Below are 16,742 nucleotides of genomic sequence, written 5' to 3'. Positions count from 1 at the left end.
CTCTCTCTCTCTCTCTCTCTCTCTCTCTCTCTCTCTCTCTCTGAGCCAGTACTCCGTTCTGAGCACAACTTTGGCTGATGTATGATTGGAAAGTAGATGGCAATGGTTTACCCTTGATGGGATTTTCTTTGGCAGGACCCCTCCCACTGTACAGATTTTCTTTTCTTGTTCGTTATTGCTATTTTTATTGCATTCTCTGGCTCCTAATGGGCATTTGCTCATTTGGGAGGAAGTAAATTCCACTGACTAATTCTCATCTATGAATTAAATATGAAGGTGCCTCACCTTAAATTACCATTCCAAAGCTGTGGCTCGCATCGCACTTCCTCCCCTCCGTGCCTCATCGGGAAAAGAAAACAAGCCACAAAGCACAAAGTGCCATGTCCGTTTGGTAGCCTCCCACCGAGTCTCACAGTCACACCAGGGCAGATGGTGCCAGAGTGTTTGCATCTTGGTAAAATGCTAATTGACTCGTTGCCTGGCTGATGGCCCTGCCTTTGGAGGGGGTATGGAATATTTTTCTGACCTGCACATCTTATAAGGTCATTCTACCAGATACTTTTCATGTCAAATCTGTGCACTTAAAAGAGTGTGCACCTGAGCCAAGCCAAGCCTGAGATATCATGAAATATGGCTATCATTATTCACTGCGTTTCCATAGCCGAAGCTCTCTGGCAGTTCACCACATTAAGTCACCCATCCAGGTCCCAACCAGGCCCATCCCTGCTTAGCTTCCAAGATTAGGCAAGATCAGGCCCTTCAGACTATATGGAAGCTGGCTGTGTGCCAGTCAAGTTCCAGATGCTGAGAGAGAGATGTCAGTTTTCGATTCCTGTTGACCTGAAGTTCCTTATACCTCCTATTAAGCTCAAAATAAAACCTGCAATGGGTGAGGAGTCCCCCTGCCTAGGCTCACCAGCCTCCCCTGCCTTTGGTGCACCCCCACAACACCCCCTCCCTAGAGCCATACCAGGGCATTCTTCAATGGCTGAGAAGCAGCCTTGCTCAGTCCTCAGCCGACTGCAGTCAGCCCAAGAGCCCTGACTCCAACACCTCCAAAATTTACTTCGCCTTTGAATTGCTTCTGGAAGGCAACTGATTTTCTATCAAATCCAAAGGGAATGGTTAAAAGTGTGGGTGGGATTGGAAGTGAATCGAAGGCCTGTGGGCAGAGAGCAAACAGCTGCTTTGCACATGGTCCGGAAGCATCGGCTGGTCGAAAATGGAGCTGTCCTCCTGCCCATGGTGGGGGAGAGATTTGGGGAGGGAGCCCCCTCCTGCGCAGCTCCCCTTGTCCCCAGTGTCCTCCCAGGCCCAGTCCAAAGTGACGGTCTTAAGCTTTCTCATGCATTATTATTATGTATTACATTTATGTCCTGCCCCTTTTCCTTTCAAGGAACTCGGTGTGGCTTACATAATCCCCTCCTCCTCTCAACCTTATCCTCACAACAACAGCCCTGAGAGGTAGGCTGGGCTGAGAGTCTGTGACTGCCCCAAGTCACCCAGGGAACGCCATGGCTGAGTGGGGCCTCGAACCCAGATCCACTGAGACCCAGCACACTGGCTCTTTAAAGGGAATCTTGCCCCCTATCTTGGGGGTAGGGGGTAGGGTTGGTAACCTGGTGTCCCCCAGATCTTGGGGTGGCAGTTCCCATTGCCCTTGACCGCTGGCTAAGCTGTCTGGGCTGATGCAAGTGCAGTTTAAGAGATTCTGTTTTTACAACCTTATGCTAAACAGTTCCAGATCATGTTATTTAAGGGGTCACCATCTCCCAGTTAAGCCCCCCAGCCTTCTGAATTGGCCTGTCTCCTTTCTGGCCTTCCAGCCATGTTTATCAGGCTGGTGGCCAAAAGTTGTAGGCCTTCTCAGTGACGGCTCCCTCCTTGGAGAACTCCTTGTCCGAAGGAATTGGTTCGACCATTTTTGCAGTGTGTCTTAATATAGTTTTCAAGGCACAGTTATTTGCCGTTACTGATTGCACTGACTTTTAAGCTAGTTAAAAAAAAAAACGTTTTGCTGGTCTTGTTATGTTAATGTTGGTTTTAGAGGGTTTGATTTTGTTATTATTTATCTCACATATAGTGTTTGACATTTATATGTCTTTCGTAAATTGCTTTACTATGTAAACCTTGAAAGGTCAATAAATACTGAAAATACATATAATACATGCAACACTTAAGATATAATGAATATAAAATAGAGCATAAATACTATGAAAGACACAAAAGTAGTAAATTGAAGTAGTATAGATACCTGTTATTGTGTGGAATATGTCTGCACAAAGAAATGTTTTTTTATTCCACCTCGAAACTGTAGGACACTTGGGTACATTCCGAGTCGACTCAGCTAGCACTAATGGTAGTGTTAAAAACAAACATGATTTATTAATTCAGTACCATTTGTAGCCATAAATAACTGGACATTATTTCTGTCCTGGCTCATCTTTATTTTTGGTCTGTTGTGTTTTTTCTTCCCTTCTGCAGTGACCATAGGCCGTGCCGCCCCAGACAACATACAGAAATTTGCCTCCCTTCCGACATATCTACCTGTGCGGTATCACATCTCCAGTGCTGAGACTTCATTTTTCCTCAAAGAAGCCAACCAGGAGTTCATGAGAAACTCAAGTCTGCAATCCCGGATGGAAACCTTCTTTACGTACAAAGCCAAGAAGACCCCTGTCATCAACGCTAGCTACGGGCCCTTCTCCGTGGAACACTCTGTGCCCCCAGACTTGCTCTTGACCACCAACATTTTCAGATCTGCCAACACATTTACCTTCAACTGGAAGCTGAAAGCCTACATCATGAACGAGAAAGTCTACCTGACCAGGCCCAAAGTCCAAGTTCTGTTTTACATTGTGGGAAGGGATTGGGACGACTACAGCACCACAGAACAGCTGCCGTGCATGCGGGTCTTTGCTTTCTGGGAAACAAGGGAAGTTCGGGGCAGCTGCAGGCTGAAGGGTGACCTGGGGTTATGTGTGGCTGACCTGGAGCTCCAGCCGGCCTGGTTTAACCCCCCAACAGTGGTTACTGGCCGCAAGAAAGCAGCCGATCATTCTGAAAGAAGCTCTGTGGAGCTTTACTATGCCATTCAGCCTGGGGATGAGAATGGAGAGTGTCCCACTGAAGACTTAAGGAAGGGTAATGCAATCCGTCCAGGGAAGGAGGGGGCAGGGGAAACAATGTCCCACTTACAAAGAATTGGTTCCATCACCCTCTACCAAACCCCGGAGAGCCCTCCACTGACAGAGCTGTGGTTGGACAGCAGCATCATCGTCCGGCTACCATCAAAACCCATCAGACAAGGAGAAGTGATGAGCACCTCAGTGGCAGTCCGAAACAACATCACGCTGGACCAGTTCATCCTGAGGTAGGACTGGCTCAAGTGCTTTCTCTGGGTGGCATCCCACATTAATCCTGTGTAGAGTAGATCTGCTGAAATTAATGAGACCATTGGCTCACATGCTTCTCATTCATTTCATGGCTCTACTCTGCATAAGGCTAACACTGGCTACCCGCCTCTATGCCTTCGTGTGCTGTTCTCTTCCAGTTGACCTATACAGCTTTCCAGGTGTCTGTTTTCTGCTGACTTAGGACCCTCTTCCAACCCCCAGGGGAGGGAGCTTAAGCCACAAATATTGGGCCAGAGCCTTTATCTCCATTTCTTTTAGTCAAACAATATTTCTGCTGTGAGAAAGGACAACTGTTCTTCTAGTGCCGTGGGTGACCGGAGGTCTCCCATAGGATTCTGCATGTGAACATGGAATGGCTCAGGTTCTCATGACTTAGGTAAATGCCAGGATGATGATAACAGGGTGGCTTAACAGCTTTTGGTGCAGATGTTCTCTGGAGAGTAAGACACGGGGCATCCTTTTTAAAAGAGAGTTGAAGGGCTATGGCAGTTATTGTTGATGTTGACCTCCACATGGTCAGAGGCAAGCCCAGCTTGTAGAGGGGGTGGCCTGAACAGTGGTACTAGAAGAATGCAGTGGTCAGACCAAAGTCACAAGAGTCCATTGCTGAAATGGGGACTTGAGACCAAGGCAAAGTCTGTAGAGAAAAAGGGTTAGCGAACTCCTCTGTTTAGCAGGCAAAGCTAGAAGGTCTTCTATTTGGTCCAGGTGTGGGCAAACCAAAGGCTTCCTGCTATCTTCCAATCACAGAGGCCATTGTTACTTACCACCAGTGGAACTCACATCTTGGGGTCACACTTTTACACAATGGTCGCCGCCAGCAGTAAGCACTCAGTGTGCGACCACACGACCGATCCCAAGCTGAGCAGTGCCCTCACAATCAGTGCCAACACACAAGCAACCCGCAGGCACTATGTTAATGATTTCTACCACCGATCTGCTATGCCCAACCGGGCGATTCACAATCACTTGGAAAAATCCATGAAAAAACGGTGCCGGAACACTGTTCAGGTGCGTTCTATGACAAAAAAAGCCCTGCTTATCACTACCAGCCCCTGCTTGACAAAGGCTCTTGCCTGAGTACACAGTCCCTGATCAGGGGCATTGCTAGAACCTGGGCCAACACTGCAGGGGCACAACTTTTCTAAGTCCGCAAAGGCTCTTTCAAGACTCTTTCCACCCCCATAACAGAAAACAGAAGTGAGTGTCAGAGCCCCCGTTCATCAGATTACTCTTCTATCACTTTCCATCTCAGGCTGAGTGGGGAAGCGAGCCTTTATCTCCCAAGCTTTTAAAAATATGAAGGTGAGAAGAGTGAAGAAAGCTGATCATCCTAGAAGCAGCTTTGGATCAGTTGAGGAGATAATCTGCAGGACACCTGTTCAATGAGCGGCATTTCTAAGCCTGCCAGCTCCAATCACTGCAGCAAACGTGTAAGCCACCCAGAGACTTTTAGTATTGGGATGGCATATAAAAACTTTCCATAAAATAAAAATAAACAAACCTTGTATGTATCCAACAAAGGGAACATATTTAGCACTGTGCAGCTCTTGCAGTGCTTTGCTAAATGGCCCGTCGCTCAATGAATTGTGGGGAGGACCCATAGGTCAGTGGTAGAGCAGATGATGTTCCCCAGAAGTGATTTCCTCCTTGCAACCAGTCTTTGAACTCTTTGGTTCCCATTTGGGATTTCTGCCATGACTTGTTGCGGGGAGTCATAGTTTAGAAACCAGACCAGCCTGATTAACTAACACTAAGTGTTTGCAAATGCTGGGAAGCAGCTTCAGGTGTTCCTGAACACCACAAATTACCAGAATTGTTTTAGTTTATTTATTTATTTTCAGGGTTTTATAGACCATTGCAGTAGTCAAATGGCTCTCTGGATGGTTTACAGCAATTAAAAACCATCAAACAAAACATAAACATCCAACAACAATAACAAATTCAATAAGTACAACATCCATTCCAATAGAAACATCCATTCCATCAGCAGGAGCACCAAGATGTTGACTTCATACAATAACCAGATTGGGCAACATCTTATATATAAGTAATGATTAATTTTTTTAAATTCATCAATTAAAATATCAACCTAAAATTAGAATGAAGACTACCAACAGTTAAAACACTCAGAAAATAAAAAAAGGCTTTGCCTGGTGCCAGAATGTGTGCAAAGATGCCTGGCAGACATCTCTGAATTGCTGAAAAACTTGCTTCACCAAATAGTAAAGAGGGAATTATCCCCGCTTCCTGGGGGTTTATCAGGGACACTGCCTGTTTTCTCGTCACTACTTGTCATTGTTCCTAATAGTCCCTCCTTTGGCCTTTTGGGATGTCCTCATCAAATACTTTGCCAAGTGTGAGTTGTCAGACCCACAGCTCTTCAGAGCAAGCCATCACGGTGGGCTGCACCCTAGCTCTTGAGCCTTTGGGGATGTGTGTGAATGTTATTGTGGATGTGTGTGAATGTGTACTGATGCAAGTGGTGTGTGACATGCAGAGCCCGCAAAGGAGAAGCTAACTTGGAATGGTGCATAACAGGAGATGTTCACAGGGGATCCATTCATAAGTCTTCTTCGTTTCCGTTCTCACTGATTTCTGCATTAGGGCTTTGTTTCAAAATCTGCACAGAAATGCTGTCACATTCGCTTTTCGGGGAGATGAGTGTACCCCTGCTATTTTGATAACTATGGACACAGTCCAGCAGGGATGTGCCTAAGTCTCTGGATGCATGGGTTAGAGGCATCCTATTCAGAGCAAGGACCACAGAGGCCCCGAAAATCAAGTAGATGGTCAGTTTTAGCCACCCAGAGACCAGGGCTTGTTTCTAATATTGGAGCTGAGGGTCTGAATTGCCTTCTGGATGCTGTTTAGAGGCTGTTGGGTGGACCTGGAAATTACCAGCTAAGTGAGATCTGTTTGTTTTCTTTGGAAGGGAAGTACCACCTCATGGTCTCCGTCCTGCTTGGACTACTTTTTGGCCTGCATCTCCCAGGATGCCTCACCATTAGCATTGCTGGCTGCTGACTTGCCCACAAGCTGCCCAGCCTGGTCTATATTTTCAGATTCTCTTTAGTCTATCAAATATGAGCAACAAGAACGCCTGGATAGGAATGCAGAATGTCCTTTGACAACAACAGCAAAAGATGCTTGTGTGCAGCAAGGCATGTAGGGAGGCAGACATTCTCTGAAGCAGTTACCTGGGTCTACCACTAGTCCTAATCAGAATATGATGGTCTTGATACAATTGAGAGCAGATGCAAAGGGAAATATGGGATTTTCTGACAGTGGGAATTAACTTTGGGCCATGCATTATGCCATCTATTGATTTATTTATAGCATTTCAAACATATATGCACTGCACTCTGGAGACAGATTCTGGAGCAGTGAACACTCAAACAGGAATAAAACACAATATTAAAACAGAATGTCAATACCAACTGTGGCTGGTCAACCAAAGAAGGTTTCCTGAAATGAACTTGTTTTCAGAAGGCACTGGAAACAGCCCAAGGTTGGCACCTGCCTGACCTCCAGAGTCAGGGAGTTCCCCAGAAATGGAGTTACTCTACTGACGCTCTACTCTGGGTGGACTCCAGTTGGGTCATTGGTCCTCACCGAGTGGGAAGGTGTGAGAGGGAGAATGCTCTTGATTTATATGGCGCTTTCAAAGGAATAGCACCCAAGAGCCAGTAGAGTGGAGTGGTTAAGAGCATGGCACTGGGACTCAGGCAATCCGGGTTCTAGTCCCTGCTCAGCCATGGACTTTGGGCCAATCACAGACTCTCAGCCCAACCCACCTCACAGAGTTGTTGTAGAGATAAGCTTGAGAGCAGCAGGAGGAGAATGATGTGAGTCTCTTGAGGAGGAACCGATAGCTCTCGAGTTGTCCACAACTAGCATGGGCACCCTGAAGCTTCCAGTTCCAGTCTAAGTAGGTCCTGATGGATATCGAGCACCTCAGCTGACAGTGGCATAAGTGCATAAACTTTAAGGAGTGCTCATCGGACCATCTTTCTAAGTTGACAAGCCCCACGTCCCACCACGCTTTGTCATCCTTCACCAATGGAGTGAGTCTGGAGGCATCTCTCCCCCTCTCCTCTCTTTTATTTATAGCTAATGATACAGCTAAGTTATGAGATGTTTGCTTTACATTTATCCTTTTCAAACAGAAGGAGATTTATGTAATGCCCTTATGGTCATTCATTACACAGAGATCTCGTATATCTGTGGTGTGATTACCCGAACTGGGGAAAGCTGATGGAAATCTTCTTGCATTGAGGAAAGCCTTCATTATTCAAAGCTTGATGTTCAGAGGAGCGGATGGAGGAGAGAGTGAGAAACTTCTGTGAAATATTACAGCTCCATCAAATGCTTTGGACTCAGTTCCAAATATGTCTTCTCAGAAGGTGCCAACCACAACTGGCCAGAGTCCCTGAAACTGGAGCAAAGGAGCAATGAGCAGTGAAAACCTCCAATCGTGCTAGACTTAAGGGAGAGCCAGGATGGCACAGTGGTTAAGGGTGCTGGACTGGGATGTAGGAGATCTGGGTTCTAGTCCTCATGCAGCCACAAAACGCACTGAGTGACTTTGGGCCAACCCCATTTTTGTTTTACCGGTGGGATAAACCATCTGGTTGGCTTGCATCCATTCCTGAGAGCACCAAACCCAGACCTTGTCTTTCGGGTTTCCAACCCAAGTTCTCCAACACCTGGCATCATGAATGCAACCATAAGGGAAGGAGACTTTAAATTCCAGGTGATGCCCTGATGTGGATAAACAGGGCAGGGTGTCATGTTTGATTTTGTCTAGAACTAACAAACAGCGGGCTAAAGCATTTAATGCAGAGAGCATGAGTATCACACGACTTAGCCATTAAATCTATTATCTTGATGCGGAAGGGAGCCAGAAGGACCAGATCTTAGTGTTGCTGAGCTGGATAAGCAGGCAGGAATGGTGAGCTTTGGAGCTATCTGGGCCAATTAGGGATCTGGGATGGTTTTCTGCCACTCCAATCCGCTGAGATGGTCTCTTCCCAACCCTCGTCTTGGGATGGAATCTTGAAAGGTTCAGGTTTATAAAAAGAAGGGTTATTGAATTACCCATCGCCGGGGAATGAGCTGACTGCAAGACAATGGATAATTAGCAAGGATAATAAATCATCAGATTGTGTGTGAGCAAGAGGCTGCATGTGGCAAGGTGAGCGATTAAGCAGATCAGCTGAGGCAGCTTTGGATGGCAGTGACCTAATGAGTATTGGCAAAGCAGCTGCACTGGGGTGGGGGCAGGGGAGGGGGAGGTGGAAATATTAGCCTTGAGGAAGATTAGATGTTGTGGTGCATGCATGCAAGAGGACGGGGTGAATGAAGTGGCTGGCTGCGTCAGATCAAGATTGGAATGGTAGCCTCCCCATCACATAAACACACACACGCAAACACACAGCCCGTTATGCTTTGCTTCCCCACCTGCATATGTGCGTTGGGTCATGATGTTGCCGTGAGAGCGGGCATGTCAGTCTGCCCCCATGCAACTCTCTGAGGCTCAGCATCCCTGCCACCGCCATGGCGTAGTGGAACCAGGGCTCACAGGGTCCACGTCCCAGGATTTGTTTAATAGCAGGGACAATAATATTGCCTGCTGCACTTCGCAGGCAAACCTGGTTCCTGTGAGTTTAGCAGCTGGAGAACTGGATTTTCCCAGCAAGAAGAGACGGCTGTGAGCAATCCCTCTTGCGAGGATTTTGGGGGTGGCTTAGTCTAGAATGGGCAGCTAGCTTTGTACTCAGACCTGGTGCAGTAAATCCAAGTAACAAGCCCTTGGAGGGTGTTCCAGGGCTAATGCCAATGGGCCCTGCTTCCCATGGGACTTGGAGTCTAAAACATTTGGAGGGCTGCAAATTGTGCAGCCTTGCTTTACGCCATCCCTTTCCATGTTGGCCCCTTCAGATGCGCTGGAGGATATCCCCCAATATCTCCAGTGATCACAGCCACTGATTGTGCTGGGTGGGGATGATGTAGTCCCACCCTTCTGAAAAGCAGTGAGTCAGGAAGGGAAAATTGAAGGCAGTCTTTCCCAGCCGTAACCCTCTAGATGGCTTGAGCTATCGTGCTCCACATTCCTGACCACTGTCCACACTGGTTGGGGATGATGGGAACTGATATTCTACACAGCAGAGTGGTACCAGCTTGGAGAAAGCTGGTTTAGAACTTGTATGTGGTACTTGAAATGGTTGGGAAATTATTCCAGTTCCAAGTAAGCTTTTACCATGAGGGTTGGGGGGATGCTGGTGCACACGTGGAGAAAGAAATTATGCAGGCAGGTTTGGCTGCTTAGTTCCAATAAATATGTGAATTCCAGACCTTGGAAGCCAGACTCCAGTGCAGCGTGTCCCATGGAGTAAAGCTGAACCGAGGTCAGGCGCTCTGTCAGCTCCCCACCCCCTGCCTGTCTGAACCTTGCGCACTTCAGATATGCGTGGTATCAAATCGTTCCCCCCTTTTCCGGCTCTGAAGGGCTTCTGAGTTCAAAGTAGCTGCACTATTGTTAGGAGATATCTAAGCACAAAAGCGATTTGGCTCGGCTCTGAAGAAGAAAGAAATGCAGCAGCCTCCGGACCTCTGTTTCTTATTATTTCGTGTTCCCTTTCTGACGGGGCTTGCAGGGAGAGCGCTTAACTTCAGAATCCGGTTCCAGCCATGCTGCCCATTGTGAACCAAGCATTTTTGTCTCGTGTTGCTTAAAAGCTTCAGAAAATGAGGTTTACTTTGCTGTCAGTATTATCTTTTCATTGGCTTCTCAGAACTCAGTAAGATGAAAATTTCCCCATCTGGACTCTCTCTGACTGGAGGCAGGAATGTGAGAATAGCAATGTTCCATCCTTTATTTATAATTTTAGACAGGTGTAAATTCTTTTTCCGTAGCTTAGAGTGGTAAAAGAAAATGGCAGCAGTATAAAACAGAACACACACACACACATCCTAATTCAGAAAGCAACCACTGGACTAAATCAACCCATTCTTTGCTTTAAGCAAATTAAAATGTCTCACTGCCTTCTCTAAATTCTAGTACAGTTGGATATTTCAGGAACTTGTTTTGGGAGAAGATGAAGGGTCCTAGACAGATAGAGAGACTTCCCAAATGTCTAACACAGGTTCCACTGAAGAAAAAAAGGAATGTGTTTAGAAATGCATATTTAAAGAGAAAAGACATTTAGAAATGTACTCTGAGAGTAAACACATCTTTAAAGTACTCCTGAGAGTACACATGTAAACTGCATTTTTGTATCAATCTGCCTTCCCCAAACCTGCCAGGTGTTCTGGATTTAGTCCCCACCATGCCTGTCCATTGGTCATGCTGGCTGGGGGTGATGGGAGTTGAGGTCCAAGGCATCTGGAGAACCCTAGGTTCAAGGAAGGCTAATGTAAAAGGGAGCAGAGTTCATGCAGATGGAGACATGACATGGATGGGATGGGAACAGGGACCACCCAGAAGTGATACAGCCTGGAAACTGATTGGCATGTCCATCCCAAACGATAGGTCCATAACAGAGCTAGGCAACCAGGAAGGCTGCCACCCAGTGGTGGAGCACGTGCTTTGCATGCAAAAGCTCCATGGTTCCAGTCCCAGTAACGGGAACAAACCTGCAGCGCCTCGGCCAGTCAGGCTCAGCCGTGCTGGGCTAGAAGTGCCGGTGGTCTGACCCAGTCGACGGCCACTTCGAATGTTGGCTCCCCTTAAGCACAGCTGGCAAAGGGAGTGTGGCAGTTGTCCTCCAAACCTGGAAGGAGCTACCCCTGGCCTACAGAATATGGATCACCGTCCTGGAAGGGCCATGCTCAACTCGTGCAGCGGGTCTCTCTCCCCTCCGTGTCACTACAGTGTAGCAGATTTGCAAAACCTCCTTGGACCTGGAAAATGGGAAGCATGGGGAAAGGGAATGCCAAGCAAATGTGGAGGGGAAGCTGCGCCCTTGAACTTGCTGGATGGAAGCACACACAGCTGTTCCCCAGAGACAAGTCCTTCATGCAGCTGAAGCCCAAGGAAATGGAACTTCTCCACAAATGTAAACTCAGCACCTTTCTCAAGGCCCCTGTTGGACCGCCGGAGGCACTGCACCTGTTTGGGATTCAGGGCCCCCAGGATCTGCTACTGGGTAATCATGTCCCAGCAGCACCTGTGCAAGGGAAGCCCATTTTCCAGCAGACGGAGGTTTCTGAAAAGCGCTCATAGCAGCCTGGTTTAGAACACTGAAAAGTCGAGCCCCTTGGTCTCAGAGCAGCCAGATTCATTCTAATCCCTATAATCATTCACTCGATGTATCCCAATAGGAGTGGAGCCAAAATTGGGTTACTGAAAAACAAGAGGGAGTCTCATGCAAGCCCAGAGAGTTTCTTGAATTTGCATAAGAGGAATAATCTGGGGGGGGGGGATGACTGGAGGGTAATAATTTCCTATCCCATGCAAAACCAGCAAGCCAATGCTGCCAGGGAAGGTATCTATTCTGTAGTCATGGAATGTTGACTGTTCCTTGGAAAAGAAAAATAGAAAATGGATGGAATGGAGTACTCTGAGAAGGGCAAGTCTTGCTGTCCAGCATCCTGAACAACCCTACTTGCTGATAATGAGAATGGAAAAACAGGCAAGCTCCTTGCCCCTGCTCCATCTCTCAAAAAAGAGCTATTTATCCCAAATCATCAGCCAGGTGCAGAAAACCATTCAAGGAAGTTAAAGATGGTGCCAAAACAAGAGGCAGGAAAGGAAAAGAAATACATGGGCAAAGGGAACACTCAGCTGGATTGAAAAAGAGGGCAGGAAGCCTCTAAATAAATCATAAAAATTAAAGAGGAGAGCGTATCCTATAGTGAGTGAGAGAGAGGGAGTTAGTTACATTTATACAAAGCTTGTATAAATGACATACCTGGAGAGTTTGTAATGATTGGCATTACCCGGTCACACACATCCACACACTGGGACGTTTGCTACTGATTCTTTCTCACGTTTCCCACAGAAGCAAGCAAGCAGAAGTGCTGGGATCAATGGCGGGCGGTGCTGACCCATGCCAAGGGCTCGGGCTGCAGTGGGACCCTCACACAGTTTCTAAAATGTAATCTAGAACTGGCATGGAACCAGACTTGAAACACTTCTGGGTGGGGATGAGTTCTTGAGCATGATGCCTTGGCAACCCTGCACTGGTGCTGCTGAAGAGGCCGGCTGCTTCCCTGGGGATCATCACTCCAGCATGGCCAGGAAACCTCCGACATGCTCGCTGCTCTGTGATGTCCTCCATCGTCTCCATCCGGGCATCTGGGGCCACCCGAAGATGCAGCGTGGCTCCTTTGCTCTCCTTTGGAGAGCCATTTGGCTACGATCAGGTCCAGCTTTGGACCTGCTGGCCTCTTCCATGCCGCAGTCTCTCATGGCCCTGACAGCTCAGACACACCATTTCTGCTCTAGTTCCAAGTTACACTATCCTGAGTAACTCTCAGAGAGCGAGCGAGCGAGCGAGCGAGAGGGAATATTAAAGGGACACATGGCACAGTGTTAGAGCTTGGCAGCTTTCCCATTTGCCTCTGCGCACGATCCCATTAGCATTAATGCGGCAAGACCTTCCCTGTGTAGGGGAAATATTTATAGGGTCTTCAGAGACCACAAAACGAGCCTTCATAAAAATGTGCTATGCCAAGTATGGCTGGGCAGATTAGGAACATATGGTTTCCAGGGGTCTGATGCTGTGCGCACACGCACTCACAACAGCTTGCTTTTATGTGTCTTCTTTTGGCCATCCATCACCCCTTCTGCAAAGTGGCAGGTGAGGCCTGCCAAAAGCTTTTACGGCACTTTTAAGAAGTTACCCTTGTTGAGTGCTTGGGAAGTCGGAGAGAGAAGTCTCTGGAAGTCTATCTGTTTTTTCTCTGGCTTGCCAAGCATTCAACGAGGACAACGTCTGAAAAAGGTTAGAGAATGGAACGGGGGAGCCGAATGGACAAATGGACACTTACCAGGAAGGTCAAGGTGCAGGTGGCCAAGTCATGATCAAAGCCAGAAGATGTTATCTTTGGCAGGGATCCCAGATGTAATGGGCAAACAGCCAGTCGGTGGGAAAGCAAACCTAAAGAGATTCAAGGTGGTGCTGTGCTTTATGTGATGGGTGTCTTGGCCAGGGGGCACACCGGTAGCCACATTTTCCTGTGACACAGACTGTGTTGTGCTCTTGAAAATATCTGCTATGGCAACTATGCAGAAGCAAAGCAGATCTATTTGAAGTCAAGAACCGGGTGAGAATTTTCCCAGGAATTCCATGGTGGCTACTTTTAAGTGCCATCATGAGAACCTGGATCGAAAAGTAAATTGGTCTGAGATCCATGCCTTTATTATAACATGCTCTAGATAGGGCTGCCTCTAAACAGTGTCCAGAAACTTCAGCTGGGGCAAAACGCAGCATCTAGACTAATAACCAGTGTATGGTACTAGGGCCACATTATATCTGGTCTAAAAGCCCAGGGATTGCTGCCAGTTGCTTTTTGAGTGCAATTGAAGGCACTGGTATTAGCATTTTAATCCATGGACAGCTGAGGCTTTCTAAGGGATTGCCAGTCTCAGCATGAAGCTGGCCAGGTAAAGGTTTCTAGGAGGGAGCACATCCTTACCCGAAGAAGCCCATTTTCCAGACACGCACCGAAGGGCTTTCTCTTGTATCACTCCAAAATGAGTGAATGTATTCCCTAGGAAATGTGGTGCCCTTGGCATCTTTTCATGTAGCCTTTTAGAATGTGTAGTTTAGGGTTCCATTCAGTGTGTCTGTAGGTAGCCCTCCAAGCACACGGTTGGGCATCCAGTGGGGGGCGGAAGGAGCAAGGAGGCTGGGATGGCCTCCCATTTTCCATCTTCCCCCAAAAGGTTTAGATAGTCGGCTTCAGCATTGTCCAGTGTTGCATCAATTCCCCCCTCTCTCAGTTCATGCAAACTTGCACAGGATGAATGCCAGTGTGCAAGCATGTGAGATTGTGGTCAGACCATGCACACCGGTGTCTCATTGCATTTGTGGTGGAGATGAATTCACTATTGAGGGAAGAAATGAGCCGCGGGTGCATTGGAGGTTGGGTGTCCAAGGTGGGAAAAGCTCCCGAGGGCCCTGGCTGAATGGGTGATACGTTATCTCAGGCCAGCCCTGCCTAGGTGCCCATTTCGTGTTAAAATGAAATATATATACATGGGACGAAATGACCATTTTGCTTTGGAAGGCCTTGGATGGATGCTTGCAGAAATAATGGAGACAGCATGGAGGTATCCTAGCACTAAGGGAAAGGGTCACAGTTGGCCCCCAAACCAATGCATCTAGGTTCTGAGCTTAAGGCAGAACGCTGCCCTGTTTTCCCCACGAAGCAGGCCTACCAAAGTGGTGACAATAAACTCAAGGGCCTGGTTTGCTGTGATGACGAGCCAGAGCCAGTGGGTGGGGATGCAGGAAAAGCATCCTCCATCTACTTTATTGTCGTCAAACGGTCCAGCACTGTTATGTTCAATCAAGGCAAAAAATCCTTCTCCTAAGTGGTGTCACTTAATTACAGCTCTGGGTGAAACCAAATGATTGGCAATGATTGTGCCGGTTTAATCAACACCTGATAAACGTAGCTGATGGGTGTTTTGTTGTTGTTGCTGCTGCTTGCATAATGAGTAAACATGACCCAGATTCTGCTCCTCTTACTTCTACTGGCACTTTTAAATTGGCCGCCGACACTGGCTTGGCATGCGTACCGTTTCCACGCGAGAGTGTCAGTGCATCTTTCCGGGGCTGGAATCCTGGGCAAAGTTTCTGCCCGGCCATGGCATGACTCTTCAAAAGAAATTGGGCATGTCCCTGGATGCAGGCCCAGGGTGTGTGGGGATGCACATGTGGGGAGGGACAGCTGCATCCTCTTTGGAGGGGCCAGGACCACATGTGGTCCCACCAGCTGCCATGCTGCAACTCTGGGCAGTCCGTTTGGTTTCTTTCGAGCATGTAGGTTGTGTCTCCATGAAACCTGGCAGGCCCATGGCAAGGACTGCTGACTGTATGGGGAGTAGGATGACTACGCCTTGCTGGAAAGGACGTTCATGCTCCAGCCTGGTCCCCCCTGTCAAGGATGACCTTTGGCTCCTATAGGACTATATGGAGGATCACTGGATCCTTTCTTGAGGTCTGGCTCATCTTCTAGTCTTTTCTCTTTTGGCCTCACTCCTGGCTTGTTCTCTGGAGCTGTCTTCTTGTTTTTCTTTCTGGTCCTGATCCTTCTTGGCCCTGCCTCCCAGTTCCAGGCTCACTTCAGGCTGCTGCTCACCGTCCAGGCAGGGGTGCAGGGCGCTTACAATCAGGAAGTATGTAGCCATCAGAGGAGGGCCAACTGGCTGGATCGGAAAAGCAGACCACCAAACATGCAGAAGCGAGATCCTGGCTGTGGCCCTGGGCTGGAGCCTCTCAGCTTAAGAGCTTTAAGCCCCTCCAGAGCACATGTGGATAGCATCCCTGGAGCCACGTTTCCCTGGGGAATCAGTCCCTGTAGCCTCAAGTTCCCCTGTATCTTCTCACCAGCTCAGATGACCCAGAAGGCAGCAAATGACTGGGAGGTGATGGAGTGGTAACTGTCCCTTCGAGGCTTCCAACTCTTCGGGAAAGGGGTGGAGCCTGTAGCATGGTCTAAGGGAGATCAAAGCCTCCATGTTGGGGCAAATAGTCTCCGGGGAACTCTCCAAGGTCCTGCAATTTCGATCTTTGCTCTGCACCGCGGGTCCTCAAACTACGGCCTGCAGGCTGGATCCGGCCCGCCGTGTCCTTTCATCTGGCCCGCCATAGCTCACCATGCGTGCGCGCGCCTGGGGAGGTGCCGGCTTGCTCGCAAGGAGATTGTTTTGGACTCGCTCGGAGAAAAGGATCTCCTTGCGAGCAAGCCGGCACCTTGCCGGGAGATCCTTTTCTCCGAGCAAGTCCAGAACTATCTCCTTGTGAGCAAGCCGGCCCCGAGAAATGCCCCTGCCTTTCTGCGCATGCATGCGCCCCCCCAGCCTGCACTGCCTTGGCGGCCCGCGCCCATCGCTGGCACCTTTCAACTGGCCCCCTATTCAAAAAGTTTGAGGACCCCTGCTCTGCACACGGCTGACTACCTAAGACACCTGTACTATCTGGAAAGCACACTAGGCTCCAGAAGGTCTTTAAACCATTTCCTTGGCTTCTTTTGAGGCAGGGTGAATGGGAAGAACGTAGAGGGATGTAGGAAAATTTTGTTTGCGTTCACACATGATGCAAAGATGCCGCCTTTGCAAGTGCACGGTAGAACATGTCATTTGCAAATTCT

General features: G+C 48.2%; 1 protein-coding gene across 1 annotated transcript in view; it reads left to right on the top strand.

Annotated features, from left to right (window-relative positions):
- Positions 1-16,742, top strand: part of TMEM132C (transmembrane protein 132C) — a 105,095-nt gene that overhangs the window by 10,042 nt on the left and 78,311 nt on the right. The window contains exon 2 of the mRNA XM_044440944.1: positions 2,485-3,373. Coding sequence (XP_044296879.1) covers positions 2,485-3,373 — 889 coding nt within the window. The remainder of the gene's footprint in view (positions 1-2,484; positions 3,374-16,742) is intronic.

This window comes from Varanus komodoensis, unplaced genomic scaffold (assembly GCF_004798865.1).
Source record: "Varanus komodoensis strain SLA01 unplaced genomic scaffold, ASM479886v1 scaffold38, whole genome shotgun sequence".
Lineage (NCBI taxonomy): Eukaryota > Metazoa > Chordata > Lepidosauria > Squamata > Varanidae > Varanus > Varanus komodoensis.
Note: the sequence above shows the minus strand (reverse complement) of the source record. Positions and strands in the feature narration are given on the sequence as shown.